The sequence below is a fragment of the Larimichthys crocea genome, unplaced genomic scaffold (assembly GCF_000972845.2).
Source record: "Larimichthys crocea isolate SSNF unplaced genomic scaffold, L_crocea_2.0 scaffold268, whole genome shotgun sequence".
NCBI classification, from domain to species: Eukaryota; Metazoa; Chordata; class Actinopteri; family Sciaenidae; genus Larimichthys; species Larimichthys crocea.
This window is the reverse complement of record NW_020853535.1, coordinates 446,438-464,922: the sequence shown is the minus strand read 5'-3', so window position 1 is coordinate 464,922 and position 18,485 is coordinate 446,438. Positions and strand designations below refer to the sequence as shown.

Sequence of the window (18,485 nt, the reverse complement as noted above, 5' to 3'; positions counted from 1 at the left end):
ACTCTACTATCCTTCCACCGTCCTCCAGGTTCTCCACCTCCTCTCTTTGCTCTTTGATCATTTACCTTTTGAAATGTCCTTACCATGCCCCTAAATGTTATCTTCCCTCTGTGTCCTTTATCCTATTGTTTTATTTCAAACATTTTAAGCACAGATTGATCTTCAGTATTCCTTTAATAATCTAAAATCTAATTTCTGGATTATTTTATATGCACCATCACCAACCTCTTCCTCCCTGCATTATCACCAAAAAGAGTGTCACAGCAATAAAAAATAACAATGCAGCTACTGAACTGATTAAAAAGATTTTTTTATTCTATTAAGACAAAGCAGCAATCATCATCTAATAAATACATCATCAGCTATCAGCTCAGAGACTAAATGATTCCACTACGATACCCTTCTCCATGTGTGTGCGCGTGTGCCTCTTCAGCCTCGTAGACGTGGAGAAGCTCTTCTTGCAGAGCAGGCAGCTGTGTGGCTTCTCCCCGGTGTGTGTTCTGACGTGCATGTTGAGGTCGGAGGAGCACCTGAACCTCCTCTCACAGTAGGAGCAGGGATAAGGCCTTTCTCCCGTGTGGATCCGTATATGGAGGAGGAGCTCACCAGAGGTGAGGAAGGTCTTCCCGCACTGGGAGCACTGGTGGGGCCGTTCCCCTGTGTGAGTCAGGTTATGCCGGACGAGCGAGGTGGACTTGGCGAACCTCTTCCCGCAGTAGGTGCACGCAAATGGCCGCTCTCCTGTGTGCGTGTTGAGGTGCTCACTCTGCGCTCGCTTGGTCTTAAAGCTCTTGGGGCACTGTGAGCAGCTGAACGGCCTAAAGTTACTGTGGCTGCGCTGATGCCTCACTAGCTCTCCGTGCGTGAGGAACGTCTTCTCGCAGGTGGTGCAGACGTACGGCCTCTCGCCTGTGTGGATTCGTTCGTGGCGCGTGAGGCTGGCGAGCTGGGTGAAGCTCTTCTCGCAGTAGGAGCACTGAAAAGGCCGCTGGCCGTTGTGGGTCAGCAGGTGCCTGTTAAGGATCTGGAGTTGCGTGAAGCTCTTCCCGCACTCCGTGCAAGGGTAGGGACGCTCCCTGGTGTGGATCTGCTGATGCTTGTTCAGAAGCCACACGTGCGTGAAGCTTTTCCCACACTCGCACGCAAACGGCCGCTCACCAGTGTGTTTCATCTGGTGCCTCTTGAGGTCCGACGCTCGACTGTAGATCTTCTCGCACTGGGAGCATTTGTACTGACGCCTCACCACGTGCCTCTGCCTGTGCCTCATCCTCTCCAGGATGCTACCGAAGCTCTCGCCACATTTCTGGCATTTGTATTGACCGTCCCCTTTGTCCGTCGTCTCTTCCACTTCTACGACCTCTGTCGCCAAGTCGAGGGGAGGGTTGCAAGTCTGGCCGCAGGCAGTTCGTTCGAAATGCAGCTTGAGCAGCCCCATCTGCGTGAAGCGTTTGCCACACTGGGAGCAGAGGAATGGTCGTTCCCCGGTGTGGATGCGCTGATGTCTGGTCAGATCCCAGGAGTTCTTGAAGCCCTTCTTGCATTCCTCACAGGTGTACGGGCGCTCACCCGTGTGCGTCCGTTGGTGTCGCGTCACGTCTGAGGCACGTGTGAATGTTTTGCCACACTCCTGGCACATGTAGGGGTTGGGTCTGTCATGGATGGGGAAAGGCTTTGGGAACTCAGGACGCTTGACCTTCTTCTTGGGGGCTTCAGCTTTCTCTGCGGCCCTCTGGAGTTTGCTATACTGCTCAGGGTGACTTTGCTCAATGTGCTGCAGCAGGTAGGACTCCTGCATGTGGAAGAATGGACACTCTGAGCAGGCAAAGACCTGGGTGGACATCTCCACGGTGGTACCTATGCAAAACACAGAAAACATAAGTAGCTGTTTTGTTTCCCTTAAGTACGGCCAGCCGTATTTAACCGTCTTTCATCTGCAACACTGCCAGGTTCAGACACCTGGATGGGGCTGTGGGTTCAGGTCTTAGCGGTGAAGTTGCAGATTGCAACCAAATGAATACTCTCCCACGTCTCACCCTCTCCTACCAAGCATGTAAGAGAAACTTGGGTAAAAGTCCATATCTAGATCTAGATGTTCGGTTTGTCTGTTCTGGGCTACTGTATAAAAATGGTGGTCAAACATGGTGGACTCCATAGAAGAGGACCCTCTTTGATTGTAGACATAGAAGGCTCATTTTAAGACACAAGTCTTATTTTCAGCTGAGCATATACTAATGGAAACATACTTGATACATACGTACATACATACATGAATATTGTATTCCATTCCTGCCAATAGATACTAATATCTAGATACTAAATCTCAAACTGGACCTTTAAATGCATTTCTCCGTTGATACTTTTACAGTTATTTATCACCTAGACCTGCTTCTTCTGATACTTCACACTTCATGCACCATATATAAACAAACAAAGTCTTTTTATGATCCAGTCTCCTCCAGGCAGATCAAATGACATGAACCCACGAACCACTGCTGCTGTAGGACAAACAAAAGATACTCATGTGCCTCCTGCTACTTCATATTTACCCAGTAGAATGTTTGTGAATGGTTTCCAGCTCTTTACACTGGTCAAACACAGCAGGCCTGGATTAAAGTGGATGAGAGGAAAAGCTTTAAGACATGGCAGATGAATCTGTTTTTACCTTGTGTTCCAAGGTGCTCAAGGCATTTGTGGTGCTGCAGGAGAGACGTCAGGTCCTCAGGACTGGAGAGCGCTTCCAAGTAGTCCCTCAGTACAGAGGGGGCAGAGGTCAGCCATGAAACTGTCTGTTTATGGACAGTCAGCAAGAACATGATCCACAGTGATCATACAATCAGTTCAGGGTGAAATGTGACACATAACATATCATCCTTCTTACTTACTTTAGAAATCTAACCTAGTTAATTACATTTACACACAAAAAGGCAGAAAAAGCAAAAAGAGCTTTCAGCTGAGATCATTTAAGTTGTACTGTTCACTTCTTAGTCCATCAACACTTTCCTGAACATGTTTCAAGCAGCACCTACTGTAATGTGATATCATTTCCTTACCTGACTCAGGTCTGGTACTGGAAGGAGTTTTTCCAGTTTAGAGAGAAACTCCCACACGAGGAGCTGCATGTCTGTGTCGTAGCTGAGGCCGTATTCTGTTGGAAAAACCTCCTGTGGAGAACAAAGGTAGCAGATTGTTACTCTATACTCCAACAGTGACAGGATGCAGCGCACGATAAGACTCGCTTTAGAATGAAGCTGCCTTGCCTGGTAGAAATGCTCCCTCTCTGCTGGCTCCTTCAGCAGAGTTTGAATGAGCGCCACAAAAATGGCCTCCTCTGCATCCACCTCTGCATCTCCACTCTGAAAGACACCATCACCGTTACTTGGGACCATTTCCAACCCATACAAGCATATCATCTGACCAGTAAATACAACAGACAGGCCACCTGACGAGCTGTCACATCATTGTGAAAACACTCACTCCTGTGTATCCTGGTGGGCGGATCCGTTCCAGGTGAGGCTGTATACACAGAATGTTGGCTGTTTCCTCATTTCTGCACAACTCAAGAATAATCTGAAGACAAAGACGTAGAAAGAAGAGAGAGTAGTCCCTTCAGCAAGACTCTGACTTCTCTGTATCCATGTGATGTGACATTCTTCTACAATCATTTGGATTTCTGTAACTTGCTCCCGTGTCGAACCCGCTCACTCACTTTGGCTCTCAGTCGAAGGAGCAGCTTGCCTCGTTGCTTCGGACTAAGCAGGTCTGGCACTGTCGCCGTCACCAACGTCACGAACTCATCAAGCTTCTCATAATCGAGAACCTCTCTCTGCTGAGCCACCTGCCACATGGCTGCAGAGAGCAGCCGCAGAGGAGGGATCAGCAGCCTCAGCGATGACAGTGGCAGGAATATATCTGCACAAACAAACAAACAAGTGGCATGCCAGTGGAACAGTGACACAGCAAAACGCAAATAAGTGGAAGAAACCGTGTGCAAGGAAAATGAACGATGACTTGACATGCACAGGGTCTGATGTGACTGTTGAGGTTCACATCTCAGCTCAATGTAAATTTAAGCTCAAAGCTGCTGTTGTATTGAAAAGCTCAAACTAAAGACATGATTCATAAACACTGAAATATGAGATTTGATGCATTTTATTTACAACTGAGGATATGTGTTTAGTTAACTAACACTGTACCTCACTGTGTCACACTGCACAGGTCAGACACATGGTGCTGCACCAGGAAATGCCTCACACACACACACACACACACACACACACACACACACACGTCATGAACCAACAACACGTTTAATCATTAAGGTGATTTAGCTTAGTTAGCTGCTGAACACAACTAGCAGGGGAAGTAGCTTAAAGGAGTCTGCTTTCCAGCTTCTGCTAACCACACAGCAGATTTAATCCTTTCACCTCAGCAGCGATGCTCTCATGTTCACACAGACAGTGAACGCTGCCTTAATTCAGTGTTTGCTGTGTTTACACTGAGCTATAATCCCTGCTGTTAGCTGGAGCTACGAGCTACAGTAACGACAACACACAAGACAGCAAGCCTGTTAGCCGTTAGCTGTCGTCAGACGGACCTGTGTTTTCCACCTGACACGGTCTGCCGGTCATCTCCATGATAGGACGTGTGAAGTTTGAAAAAGACACTTAAAAGAAATAAGGCTGGAAGCTATGTGTTGTTAGCTCCTTTCCGAGCGGAAACACGTGTGGCTGATCTTTCAAAATAAAGGTTCTAAATGATATAAATATAAACAGCATCTGCTCAGCAAGAATCAGCTGTAACTGTACAACAGTACTTGTTGTATAGTTTGTATTCAGCTGCACGCAGAATGCAAAGATGACTCAGCATTTGTTGGTAAAAGTAAAAAAAAAAAAAAAAAAAAAATTGTTTTGTTTTATTTTAAAATGAATTCACAGGAAATGAAACGAAATAATTTATGCATCTTGACACGTTCAATTGAAATGTATTAAAGATTGTCGTCTTACAGAAATGTTTCATTTTCATATTTGTGGTGTAGTATATCATGTTTATATAATACGTTAACACACACAAGCCTAATATTAACATATTAGTTTGTATAGTGCACATATATTTACATTTATACATAGTGTTTACATCATTATACTGATTATTTGATACCATGTCTTTATCTTCCATGCTGAGCTGAGTTGTTCTTGTCACACATTTTCATTGTACTGTTGACACCGTCTTAATTGCACTTCATCAAGTTTGAAATAATAAGAATCATCTGGTTCTCAGGTAGGCAAAACTTTATTTGCAGTATTTCCCATGTGCAAACTTTGAAGGCTTTAGTGTGTTGGAATGATTCTCCTCATCACATCATAATTCATGGTGTGTCGTGGTACGATCAGATGACTTTTCAGAACAAACATTTCCAGATGTGACTCATCACTTTTGAGCAGGATAAAAAGCAAATCTGACACATCAAACTTCATAAAGACCACGAACAGATATAGTACTGTAAAACTTAGATTTGTTAAAAGTGATTACGGAATTAAAAACATTGAGCAGGTCTGCTCGACCCAGTAACATTTAACACTTAAAATAGCGTCTTAGTGACTTTAATGTAGGTACATTTCACAAGTCCCAATGCAACCATTGCCACTTTTCAACTGAAACACTTCATCTCTTCTCCACTGCAACATGAATCCCTCCATGAAGAAAGACAGCCCACAGCAGCCGGCCAAAGGCCGCAGAGGGAAGGAGCTCTGTGGACATCACACGAGGACAATGTGCAGTCCAGAGTCCAAGCAGTTCAAACTTAAGATGTCATATCCAATAATGTGGCCTCAAGTTCAGTCAAAGCTGGTTAGTGTTCCTGACAGCAGGACAGGACAGGACAGGACAGGACGAGCACTCCATGTCTCCAGGCTCCAGAGTCCAGGGACAGACCTTTAACACAGTGATCACATTAAAGACAGATCATGAAGACAGGGACAAACTGAATCACATCTGAAATGATTAACTAGATGATTAAATTATTAGTGGGCTGACGGATAAAAATATGCAAATAAATGAATGAATCTAACGTTACCATAACAGTTCAATATTTCAACAGGCAGCCACACATACAGGGAAACAGCAGCTGGAGGCTGAGCTTCATTTCAATTAAATATACATTTATTAAAAACACGAGGAGGGGCTAATTAGTTAAAAGCGTAACTTTAATTATCGTCCCATCATCTGATGTTGTTTTAGTTAGCTCACTAGGTTAGCCACTTCCGTAGCCGCCCTCTCAGTTACACATCGTTAGCTGGAAACTTCCACACGTCTCGCACGTACCTGTTCTGTTTGTTTGTTTTACGGCACTATGAAATACATGACGAGGAAAAACACGATGTCAAACGCCAGGAAGGCCCAGAAGTCAAACCAGTAGGAGTGCTGCGGCAGAGACAGCGGCTCTCCTTCAGCTTTAAACTTCTTCATGTCTTCTGCAGACTCCGGCGCTCCGGCTCCCATCTTCACCAGCTGCTGCTGCTGCTGCGCATGCGCGAGCATACAACGCGTCAAGTTGGCCTTCAAAATAAAACACATCCGGCGCAAGCCTTCTATAATGTTGATATATTTTGAAAGGTGGAATTACTGCCATATTATTCGGACTTTGTTTTATCAACACTTTATATTCAATTAGAACTTCAATCCATTACATTCTGTAACAATACATAACTGTTACCATTTTTTATTGTAAACACTAGATGTCACCAAAAGCACGTGACCTTCAGGACTACCAGTATTTGACCTCGCGTCATGATGTTGCCCTGTCTTACATCACTTCATGTCATTTAGTGCTATCATAAATGTAGTTTATGTCATATTGCTAAGTAATTAACTGATGAGTTTGTCAAGTAGTTTATGTTTCAATAGATACTCCTGTTCGAGTTGTTATTTTTATGGATACCTTTACTTCTAGAGTACTTGTTATTATAAAGTAAGAGTACTTTTTTTTGGCTACTTTACACCTTTATAAACTGTCCAGAAAAATACACACACACATATAGAGTTGGACAAAGACAAAACCTCCACAGGTAGTTTGCTCGTGTGACACCAAATACCATTTATTAGGGCTTTACAAAGACTACAAAATCCTCCAGATGAGTTAAATCACTGTCTCTGTCTATTTACATGATATGTTACATACAAATGTACAAAATATAAAACATTTAAGGACAAATGTTTCACCCAAAAAGAAGAAAACTTTCTCTCAAACCAGAGTAAATGCTATGGTTTTCAACTGAGATGTAACTGCAAAGTGTTAAGTGGGAAAAATTACCAGTTGATCATCAAGACTATGGTGTACACTGTTAACGGTGTCAACGTTCTGCGAGCTCGGGAACTAATGGCCTATAGCAGGAGTGTAGAGTAGCTGAGAGGGTGAATTGTCAGAGATCTATGCTCAGGTTTGATACATGGGTGTAACCGTAAGTAAGGAGCAACCTGTTACCATAGTAACTAACCCCTTGTCATGCAATTTAACACCCTTGCAGACACAAGGCCGGCCATGCTGGCCAGACATATTGTGCGAACCATCAGAGGCTTGGCTGCAGAGACACCTGTGAAGCTGAACACAGGTAGGATTGTAGAGGATAGGATTGTCCTGAGGTTGTGACAACATGACTTCTTGGTCGCTGAAGGACTCTGACTGACCAGTAGCACCTGTTGGTTGTTGGTAAATGTATACAGTACGGTGTCAGGTCAGCTTCGGTGCCTCGGACAGCTGACAAGCCTAACGTGGCGGTAAGCTTGGGTTAAAATGTCCAGAGAGGAAAAGCTTCTAAGGAACAACAGGCATTCCTACAGACGGAGAAGATCCAGAGAATAATATGGCAGGATGGGGGGATACCGGAAAAGTGCCTATCTTTTTTTTCTCTGTGATTTTAGTGAGTTAAAAAAACTTCTTACTGTACACCGTATGCCTCCTGCATAGGCAAAACATCCAATCACCACAAGACACACACCTGTTTCTGACAGCGTGTTGAGTTTTTGCATTTCCTTTTTTTTCTCTCTGTTTTCAAAGTACAATAATTTACTCAGCGGGTTAAGCATATTGTAACATCAACAGGGCAGAATGCATCTTTGATTCACTGTGCAAGACTTAAGTATTTACAACCCACCCCCACCTCAAAGTGTGCAAAACCAACCCACTCGTTTAAACAAAGAGAGGACAATCAAAATTCAAAATGGCTTCCGTCCAATACACGCATACATAACGATAAAGGTCTCTTCTCAATGCATCCCCCTTTAAAAAGCTTCAAAACATGCTCGTCAGGCTAGAAAACCCAAAACAGTTTGGTTGTGCTCCTGTCAGTTCAAGTGAGCCCAGCTCAACTGGGCGAAAAATGACAACTAAAAAAGACCCCACCCCTTATATTTTTTCAATGTTTTTACAATATTGGTCAGTTTGAAATTTAAATACAGCATCAACTCTTTTTAGACTTTACTGTCAGAAACAAGGACGGGTGGTTTGGAGGAAGAGGGACAAAAAAAAAAAAAACGAAACAAAAAGAGGCTGTTCTTCCGACTACAAGCAGCTTCTTTGACGTAGCAGGAAGCAAATATCATCATCATTATCATCATCCACCGTCAACATCTCTTCTTCTCACTATAGCCAATGGGAGTACGGGATGCCTCCCAAACTTTTGCACATTTAAGGCAGTGAGAAAAGCACCAGTATCATTGTTCCCTTATTCAGCTCTTGAGCTGTTGGAGTTCACTTGAATTTTAAAGTACTTTGGATTCTTTCTTTTTTTTTTGGTACCTCACGGATCCCACACAGGTGCAGATGCTCAACAAGACTATCAAATGTCGGCTTGCATCATTCAATTCAATATTACTGATATTTTGCTGATTGATTGAACACATACTTTTTGAACTTTCCTCACCTGCTGACTTCTTCATGCAGGTTAACGCAAATGTCACAAGAATTCAGTTGACCGTTAACTAATCCTTGACCCCTAACTGTTGCTGAGTTTGTGGAGTGTGGAGAAATCCAAAGACCTGTCAGACGTGCCATGCTGATTGTTCACTGATTAGACAATTGCTGTTCAGCAGAGGTTTAGTGAACGGTCAACTCAAGTTGTTCTGTGATGACCCACAGGGGGCGCTGCCTGCTGCTCTCATGGTGCGTTTCAACTAAGGAGTGACAAGAGGCTGTAGAGTGCAGAAGGCTAAGAACAACTTAATCTAGGTTTGCCACCATGGTCAGCTGTGCATTGTGGTGTAAAGTCTCTGTATATGTATGGTTGTGTGTGTGTGTGTGTGTGTGCACATTTGGCAGTAACTCAAAAGGAAACGTTGGCACTCTTGTCCATATCTTCTTCACAGTAGCGATGTGGCTGGATGACACACAGACAATGCGCTTTCGTTGTGCTTGTTGCTGGCATGCAGGGCAGCGAGGAGCGGCTTGGCAGTGCCTGACACTGAGGGGGCTCAGGGCAGGAGACCAGCACCATGGGGCTCAACTGATGACAGGCAGGTGCAGGATGGCTGTGAGCCGTAAGCGTGTGTTATGAGGATGTCATTTTTGTGGTCGTAGTTGAGCTGTAGAGGCTTTACAAATGACTCAAATCAACCATGTCTGGAGTCATCATGGAGCTGCAGAGTTGTCTGTATATTGAGAAAAGGCAAAGACGCCCAACAAGTGTCCTTTAGCTTCTAAAATAAGTTGAGAGGAGACAGTTGGTTGTTGACTCTGTCAGAAATTACTGCAGCACAAAATCCATCTGATGAATCTGATTTGTGCGTAATGAAAATCTGTTTTCTAAAAGCTGCAAGCCTCCACTGTGACCACCAGAGGGCGTTACATCACCTGAAAACACTACAATATCATTCTCTTACTCCATCAGTAGGTGGGGTCAGAGCTCAGGGTCCCAAGGTGGTGTAAAGAGTGCCTTGCTCAAGGACACTTTGGCAGGCTGGATTGTTGGTCACATGTGGGCTTGAACCAATTTAAGCCTCTGATTAAAAAGGACAGTGTACCTCCTACTGCCTGTGTTTAAGTGCATTTGTATGAGTGTTTGTGTGTGTGTGTCTGTGTGTGAAGCACCTCTGTAAACAAGGAAAGACTTAAACAATAGAACCTTGCCACCCATTGTAAACATCTGAAGATATATCTGGGATTTCAAAAATAAAAGAAAAATCCAGTTTTGTCACATCTGTTGGCTTTCTCTCTTTTTTTTCGGACACTTGTGACTCCTAAAGTTCAAATAACGGAGTCATCTGTGGCTCGTCACGGCCACAGATCTGATTTACTCCTTACTTAAAAAGTCATCTTCAGAGGAAGTGCTGCCTTTTATCAGACACGCCCCGTCTACACATATATGAAAAGTTATACTCTAAAATGTTATACAGCCATTAAAAATGAGCTGACTATTCAATGTGTTTAAAATAGAACGGGCCCAACTTGGATGATTGTTTATCATTATGACCACTGAGGACCAAGTCGGCTACTGCTCTCAAACATACAATAATCTGATTTCATATTGCACCATTGTTGTGTAAAAATAGGCCTTTTCTTTCATATGGTGGGTATACCATTTTGGATAATAAAACTTTTCATACAGAACATCTGTGCACTATCGGGGTGTCTGCTAGCGGCAGAGCTTCAAAGGCTCCTGGGCGTTCCGAGGGTTCGCTGTCTCCCGGCGCAGCTCTCGGTCTCATAGGGCCGACTCCAGTGAGGAGTCCAGCTGGTCGTCATGGTGACTGGTGCTGTCGCTGTCGCAGCTCTGAGTGCTGGAGTAGTTAGCTGCCTCCTGCAGCCGTAGCAGCATGTTCATCTGAAAACACAGACGAAACATCTTATTAACATGAGATCATGCATGTGCAGAAAGTCACATGACTCAAAGCAGCTTGTTGATTGGACAGAGTTTTGGTATCCTCCTCTGGTTAGTTAAGTTTGTGGTTGTGGGGACATGAGTAAGTGTATAAAGTTTGATGTAAGATACCTCAGGTCTTCATCAAAAAAGATAAAATATTAAAGGAATCAATGAAATAGACATAAAATGATTCAAAATGAACACGGGCAAGGTTTAAAGGTGTCCACAGATCTTTACATTTAAGCCTGGAGCAGAGAACACCAACAAACCCTGACCAGAACCCCTCAGAGACTACTGCTGATATAAGGCTGCAGGAGAGGAGCACACAGCCTGTATGCTGTGTTAACTCACACTACACATTTAGTTGCGTTTTCTGCACGGCCACAACTTTTTATGCTCGCACACAGATCAACTGACCCAGAGTCGGTTCTGACTATTAAGGCAATAAAGCGACTGCATCCTCAACAATGTTGACAAAAAGAGAGAAAGTGTTTGTTCTACTTCACAACAGGTGTCAGCCTCTGCGTGATGCCTGATCACGCAGAGCTCCAAAGTGATCAAAGTAATTGTGGACTGGAAAAACAGGAATGAATCAAAGTGTGACAAGCGTCAGCGTCTGATCAAAAAGTGACACAAAGTGAATTTCTAAGGATGAAGAGAAGAGCACCTTAGGGACCGGACCAGTCCTTTTTATCTGCATTAAACTGTAATCATCAGCCATCCAGGTTTAATGGCATTTAGGCAGTCATGTAAAATAGATCATTTGATGCAGCATAATTGAATATTTTCAGCAAAACAGTGAAAGATATACCTTTAAATACAAAACAATACTTGAGCATAATGTTTGTACTCTTTGCTGTAATTTGTCTTTTCTGGTGAATAACTTCTCGTAGCTCTCGCTCTGACATCTCTCCCTGTTAGCATCAGTGAAAAAACACCTTGTGATCAGGCAGCATACTTAAAGCACCTATTATGAACCTCAGAGTGTAATGACTTGCAGACTTTGTCTTTATACTTCACGTGCGGTGAGAAGCTCTTTTAAAAGCTTGCGCTAAATCACCACAGTAAAACTGCAGAACCTCTCATCCCTGCTACAGAGCTAATGGTCTAAATAATGCAGAGGTGCTGCTGCATCTGGTGCACTGCTTCAAGTGTTCCTAAAATGAGGAGAGGCACACCTGCGTGGAGCAAAGTGGTCTCGCCTGGATGGACACACACACACACACACACACACACACACACACACACACACTTTTCTAACTGGCTAAATTAAGCCAGTTGTTTTTGGATGACTACCCCTTAATTCCTCTTGGGCTGCAATAACCCACCAAATAGAAATTAACTCTCTCTCTCATCCCTGAATAGTGTGTGTGTGTGTGTGTGTGTGTGTACTGGGTGTTCAGGAGCCAAGACCACCTAGCTCTGCTTTACTAGTTTATCTATTTTTTGTACTTTTTCTTGGAGAAGTCAAGGTAACACTCATCCAGGGTTTCTATGGAAACCAACATCCTTGAATTGAATAACTTTATGACTCTGCACCATGATTATGGATTAATATTCATCTCCATAGCACGTTCATTCCTACTGGGGCTATTTCTATATTTTCATATTTGTCTTAAATGCTACACATAAAATAGAGGCTCTTTGATGTCACAGAATAATCACGAGTTTTGTTTTGCCGTATGTCTTCCTCACCAGTGGGTCTCCCTCTGTGTCACTCTGAGACACCTGCTTGGACGAGGCTCCCTCCTTGGACGAGCTATAACCGTCGTATCCCACGTCCTCCGGCCTCAGCTGCAGCAGCGACTGGCCGTCCTGCTGCAGCGAGGCGGCGTTCCACGGGTACGTGTCGTTCACCCACTTGGACGGATCCTCCCATGCTGCTCTTTTGCCGTAGAGCTGTGGGTGTGTCAGAGAGGGAGAGCAGGTATGAATGATGCTGCACTAAGTGGCGGGTTATGTGTATAGGGACTAACAGAAATCCAAGCTCTCCTGCTGTATATATTATAGATATTATTATGTACATTCTTATGTGCATCTTGTGATGTGTGAAGTGAAATAAAAATCAGACAGTGTGATAATGCTCATTATCGGTTTCATTACACGTCTCATATCATTTAAAGAGCTGTGCCAGTCACAGTGATGCAGGAAAAAATGGCCGACTGACTTAAAAAAGTCAAAGTACAGAAGCACCGGCAACTAAAAGTGCTACAAGTCTTAAAAGTAAAAGTACTCATTATGTAGAATCATCGCTGTCAGCATTGTATTATATCACAGGACCATTACTATGTAGCAAATCCTTTTGTTGTCATGGTGGAGATAAATTTGCATTTAAAATCTAAAAAGTCCAATATGTCCAATAAATATAGTGAAGTAAAAAGTACAATATTTCCTTAGTGCAGTACTTGAGTAAATGAATGTAGTTACTATTCTCGTTTTTGCCTCTGTAGTGCAACTAAAGTGGGCAATTATTCATTCAGTGTGTTTTTCCAGGCTGTACCTGAAGGCCTTCCCTGACTGCCTCCAGCAGGTAGGGCACCAGGGAGTAGTTCCACAGGTCGGTGAACCAAACCCGAGAGCCTTCCACATCCATGGGACAGGACAGGAAGAGACGGGGGCCTGCAGGGACAAAAGAGTCCAGATGATGAGTATTTGTTAGATGAAAAGTTTAGGATCGAAGCATGAAGCAGGTTATTAACAAACATGCTGCAAATGAGTGGAGGCAGAAGAGAGGGCAGGCTTTACCACACTCACTTCATTGTGTAAATGTTTTGTTCATCAATAAACAAAGACTTGGCATGGGTCTAACAGTACAGACGCTAGAGAGAGTGTGTGTGTGTGTGTGTGCGACTGACCTATGGTGACATCGGAGGAGCTGTGTGCCTCCAGGAAGCCGTTGAGGTGCTGCCACGTCTTGGGGATCCAGTCGATGATCTTAATCAGGTCATTGCTGCGCATGTTCTTATCGATCTCCGTCTCTATCAGCTTCCGCCGCAGGAAACGACCCAGGAAACCTTTGACCGGCTCGGTGTGGTTGGTGCACAGCACCCACCTACATCAGGACAGATGATCAGTGGTGAATTAAAGCGGCTCGTATCAGACATGATGAAACCGTTTGAGGCGTTTCCACCATCAGAGTAACGAGTTTTGGGCTTATTTCACTTTATTATAATAGATTCTAATTAAATGAATGAGCTTTCCCCTAATGATGTTACATTTGCCAAATCATCAGTCAGTCAAACATGCCAAGCAGAAATGATCCTTGCTCAGAACATGCATTATAGTCCATTCATTTTCATTTAACGAGGCGATCATCCAAGAGACGCAGTTAGAGTGCTCCCTATGGAACAATGCCTTTAGTTTACAATCTGTGAGAAATAACATGTTGATACAGAAACAATCAAACGTTTTATGTGACAGGTGACACGATGCAGAGCAAATACAACCACATTACAGACAATGTTTTTAGAGACAGTTCAGTGTTCAGTGATATTTCTGCATAGGTTGAGGTTGTGTGTGTCACAAACCTAAAGTTGTGGTGTAGCTCGAGGTTAGGAGAGGAGGAAACTCCCTGGTTCATGGTCCCAATCACATAAGGGCTGGATAGAGACAGAGATGACATGATTCAGTCACAACCGAGCAACTGAGAACAATGAAACTTTGTAAACTGCTGCATTTCAGTGCTGCTATTTTGGTATTTTAGATTGTATTGATTTTTTAATGCATTTCTGACTCACCATTTGTGGTACTTGCAGTTGAGGAAGCCATTAAATATGTCGCTGAGGGAGCCAATATGGTGGAGGTTGTCCAGGATGACCACAGTGGGGAGCTCTGTGTCCGTCTCCTCAGAGTTACACTGTTCTGCCAGGTTGGACAGGTACTGTCGCAGGTCCTGAGGCAGAAATGAGCACGTTTTTCATTTGGATGCAAGTGCAAGTTTGATGGGAGCAATATGATCTGAGTCCCTACTACTTGTTTTTTTATTTAAATGCATGCTGAAAACTAATCAAAGAATGGATTAACATTCAAATCACAGGTTCCAATCTGCAAAATTCCATTATGGATGGAAATCTATATGCACCTTTATGAGCAGCCAAGCTTTGACATTTACTACTTACAAACATGTAATCTCACTCCTGCTGAGGCTTTTCTCCATCTGGATAAGCCTTTACTTAAAACTACAACAGGGTCAAATTACACCGTCTTAAAAAAACATCCACTGGAGATGCATGTCACATTCTGAAGCCTGTTATTTAAATGCTAGTATATCTTTCTTCTGCTGAAGGATGATAAAAAACATCAGAGAAAGATGTCAGGTTGCAAGGTCAGTCAGTCAGAAGCTTAAAAAGCTGCAATTTAGTACCAGCAGTCAGTAATCACAGAGGGACAGATCCATGTGGAAGAAGCAGAGAGACCAATTTGTAAACACTCAGCAGCAACCAGATGTACATCTTTTAAAGATCTATTACAACATGAGAATCTCCTCTGTGTTGTTTAAAAGGTATTCTGGGATATGTAGGAAGTCCCTAAACTGAAGCATAAGTTCTACAGAGAAGGCAGACTGGGGAAAAGTGAACAATCGCAGCCACAATACACTAAATATTTAAAATCCTCTTTCTTACCTTGCTAGAATTCTGGTCCACGTTGAAGCTGGCCACGTTGTGCTCTGTTATCTCCTGCCCCATCTGGTAAATGATGTACTCGGCCAGCTTGGCGGCCAGGAAGGACTTGCCGGTGCCGCTGGGTCCTGAGAGGATGATGCGACGATGCTCCATCAACAGGTTGAGGTACCGCTGGATGATAGGCTTCGGAATGAGCGTGTCAAACACCAGGCTGTCGATACTGTTCTCCTTCACACCTAGGAAGAGGAGGGAGGATACAAGGAAGAAAGGAAATGTGTTATCTCTGTGTCTCGAATTCCAACCTGGTTTTTGCATCTGCTATAACTCCTGAAATAGAAACTTATTTCCTTGCTGCCATACCTTTGAGGTTGACCTTGATGACGTTGTTGTCGCCCACCAGGTAGCCGCAGGGCAGCAGCTCAGGCACTTCGGAGGCGTGAGAGCGAACCACCTCGCCCATCCTGTAGCAGACGATGCTGTCTGAGCTGAGACCCAGGCTGGTCAGAGGGTCCACCCGAAACACATACTCCTGCAGGGAGGGGAGGGTTGAGAAGACAAATTAAGAAGACAAACTGCACTATTGATCATGCTTAAATATAGGCCGTGATTCTTGTTGTTCAACATATCTTCAAAGTGACAGCTTCACACGATGGTGTACATTTAAAACAAACTCTGTTCTTTAACCTGTTTTTATAATGTTTTTTGTTGCACTCTCTGGTGCACGTGTCACACATTCAGCTGGATATATAAATATGAGCCTGATAAGATCTGAATCTATGAGCAATCTTGAGTTTACCTTGAAGAGGCGTCGGATGACTCCATCCAGCACATCCCACTTGGTTTTCCCACTCACGCCTATAGACCCAATCAGGTACTCCTGGCTTTGTGTGCCCTGAAGAGTTGTCAGACGTGTTCATTAAAACAACAGCGGTCAGAACAAATAAGACGACAGTGCTTTTACCTGGAGGAATAACTAACCTTGATGGTTTTGGGCCCAGTGCTGATGGTAACTACTATTCTCACACTGCGGCCCTCTTTGCGTAGATTGCCCTCGTAGCTGTCGTCGAGCAGAATATCTGAAAACAAAACTTTCTGTTAGGAAATGCAGACATTCTTTAATCTGTCAGAGCTATGATTCATTAGAAACACACCCTGGCTCTGCCTGCTGGAAATTTTTGAGCTTGAAATGGACAGAGTCCAAAGTAAAAGCCAGTTAATGGCTTTCTTTTATGAGATAATGACTTTTACATTTAATCAATGTTTTCATACAGAGCGTTTTCTAGTGAGTGCTCAGAATCATAATGTAAGACTGTGTGTTATTGAAACCCGGTGGGAAATTTTTAGGACACCAGATTTCTCAATTTGGGTATTTCTGTGACTGAGAAAGATACACAGAAAGAGGAGGCAATGTTTTTTACCGCAATATGAATGTGATGTATTTTCTAGGTATTATGGAGTATTATGGAGTTTCTGAAGGTAAATATCTCGTAAAATGTGACTGTAATGCCCACAGATCACAAAATGTTCTATACTAGTCAAGGGATGAGTCATTTTTGTAGTCCGCTGTACTAGTATTCGCCACTCTGGTGTAATAATATATAACTTCTTTAAACCTTTTTTGCACTTACACTACTTTTGAAGTCTTCTGTAGGGGGTATTTATTGATACTGATACTGTAAAGATTATACCTGGGTGCTACCAGAGCAGACTAGATCGGTTTAAGTGTTATGGTGTACCAGGATAATCGTCAGTACTGCTTTTGTTTAGAACTGCACAGACAGCAGAGAGGACTCTGTGCTGGGTTTATTTTTATTTAGTAAAACCTAATTTTTCCTGCTCAGAATAAACATAGAAACTCTAAGGCAGGGAGACACATTTATAAGAAAAAGTCAAAGTAGAAAACTATTCATTAGAGGTTCATTCGTTGAGAACATGTAGTCAGTAAGCGGATGGGACTGTTATCATGACAACAGTGGAACAAAATCACTAAGTAACCAGGAGAAGAGACAGTCGTCTGAAGAAATAAATGATCCAACATGACAGTGACACTAATATCAAGTTACAGCAGCACAAAACCAAATATTTGAAGCACTGAGCACATTTTTTATTTGTGCCATTCTCCACCAACAGCAACAAAACTGAAGGCAGAGGAGCAGTTTCACTGTCAGTCCACAAGTTATGACCGAACAGAAACAAAATACTCATACTTGATTTTAGCCTTTATCACTGTTCACCAAAACAAATCAGCTTTGTGACTGTTCCTGCTTTGCAAGGTTAACTGCTGTAATAACTGCTTTTTTGACATATCACCTTTCAAGTTAATATGACAGACTTGCAGTTCTCCTATTTACACATTTAATAGACAATTTCTTTCATTTAGAGTTTGTGTTTCCTGCCACCTCAAGAATGTCAGTGCAATCAAGCTAAGAGAGAATTCTTAGCTTGATTTCTGGTCTTCACTAACTCTTGAGAAACAAATATATGTCTCTTTCATTGCTAAAAGCACCATTATGTTCACTAGTTGGCTACTCAATATGTCATTTGGTACTGGACCCTGTCTCTGCCTTAGACAATGCTTTGAGAGTGGTGAGAGTGAACTAAAATCTGCAGTTGCAGTTGTGCAGGGATCCCTTCTCTGTGGCTCTTCCTGAGGTTTCTTCCACATTTTTTTGTACAGATTTTAAAGCCCTCTGAGGCAAATGTACTTTGTGACTTTGGGCTATACAAATAGAATTGATTTGATTTGATTTGATTGTGTTTCTACTTTGTGAAAGTTTGACTCATTTGTTAGTTTCCTGCCACCTTTAACCTTTGACGCCAACCACCACGCTCACAAATCCCACTATTCTTTCTTTCACAGACTCCATTTTGGAGATGGAAGGGGGTACTTTGTATTTGTCTGGCTTTCTTTTAGCCGAAGGCTCTGTGTTGGGGCGATAACAGCCCGCTGGCCCACTCGTCTTCTCACGCGTCACTGCTTGGCTCATCCCTCCATCAATTAACAAGGGCC

General features: G+C 43.2%; 2 protein-coding genes across 10 annotated transcripts in view; both read right to left on the bottom strand.

Annotated features, from left to right (window-relative positions):
- Nucleotides 1–293: 293 nt before the first annotated feature.
- LOC104922659 (zinc finger protein 2 homolog) lies at nt 294–4,797 on the bottom strand. 2 transcript variants are annotated; one of them, XM_019265590.2, is made up of 7 exons: nt 4,595–4,797; nt 3,707–3,909; nt 3,475–3,567; nt 3,258–3,353; nt 3,051–3,161; nt 2,663–2,786; nt 294–1,854 (listed from the first exon to the last, which is right to left on the bottom strand). In XM_019265590.2, the coding sequence occupies exons 1-7, from the start codon at nt 4,632–4,634 to the stop codon at nt 371–373; spliced, it is 2,151 nt and encodes a 716-aa protein (XP_019121135.1). In that variant the 5' UTR covers nt 4,635–4,797; the 3' UTR covers nt 294–370. The 2 variants fall into 2 exon arrangements, with proteins under 2 accessions (XP_019121135.1, XP_019121136.1); XM_019265591.2 differs by lacking the exon at nt 4,595–4,797 and adding an exon at nt 4,194–4,284.
- Nucleotides 4,798–7,073: 2,276 nt separating this feature from the next.
- The window catches only part of nav3 (neuron navigator 3), a 399,859-nt gene continuing 388,447 nt past the window's right edge, over nt 7,074–18,485 (bottom strand). For all 8 annotated transcript variants that reach the window (XM_019265607.2, XM_027275946.1, XM_019265602.2 and 5 more), the window contains 10 exons: nt 16,454–16,551; nt 16,272–16,367; nt 15,836–16,004; nt 15,476–15,711; nt 14,591–14,745; nt 14,381–14,452; nt 13,709–13,905; nt 13,354–13,472; nt 12,549–12,752; nt 7,074–10,814 (listed from right to left, as the gene is read on the bottom strand). In XM_019265607.2, the coding sequence (XP_019121152.1) occupies nt 10,695–10,814; nt 12,549–12,752; nt 13,354–13,472; nt 13,709–13,905; nt 14,381–14,452; nt 14,591–14,745; nt 15,476–15,711; nt 15,836–16,004; nt 16,272–16,367; nt 16,454–16,551 (1,466 nt within the window). In that variant the 3' untranslated portion in view covers nt 7,074–10,694. The remainder of the gene's footprint in view (nt 10,815–12,548; nt 12,753–13,353; nt 13,473–13,708; nt 13,906–14,380; nt 14,453–14,590; nt 14,746–15,475; nt 15,712–15,835; nt 16,005–16,271; nt 16,368–16,453; nt 16,552–18,485) is intronic.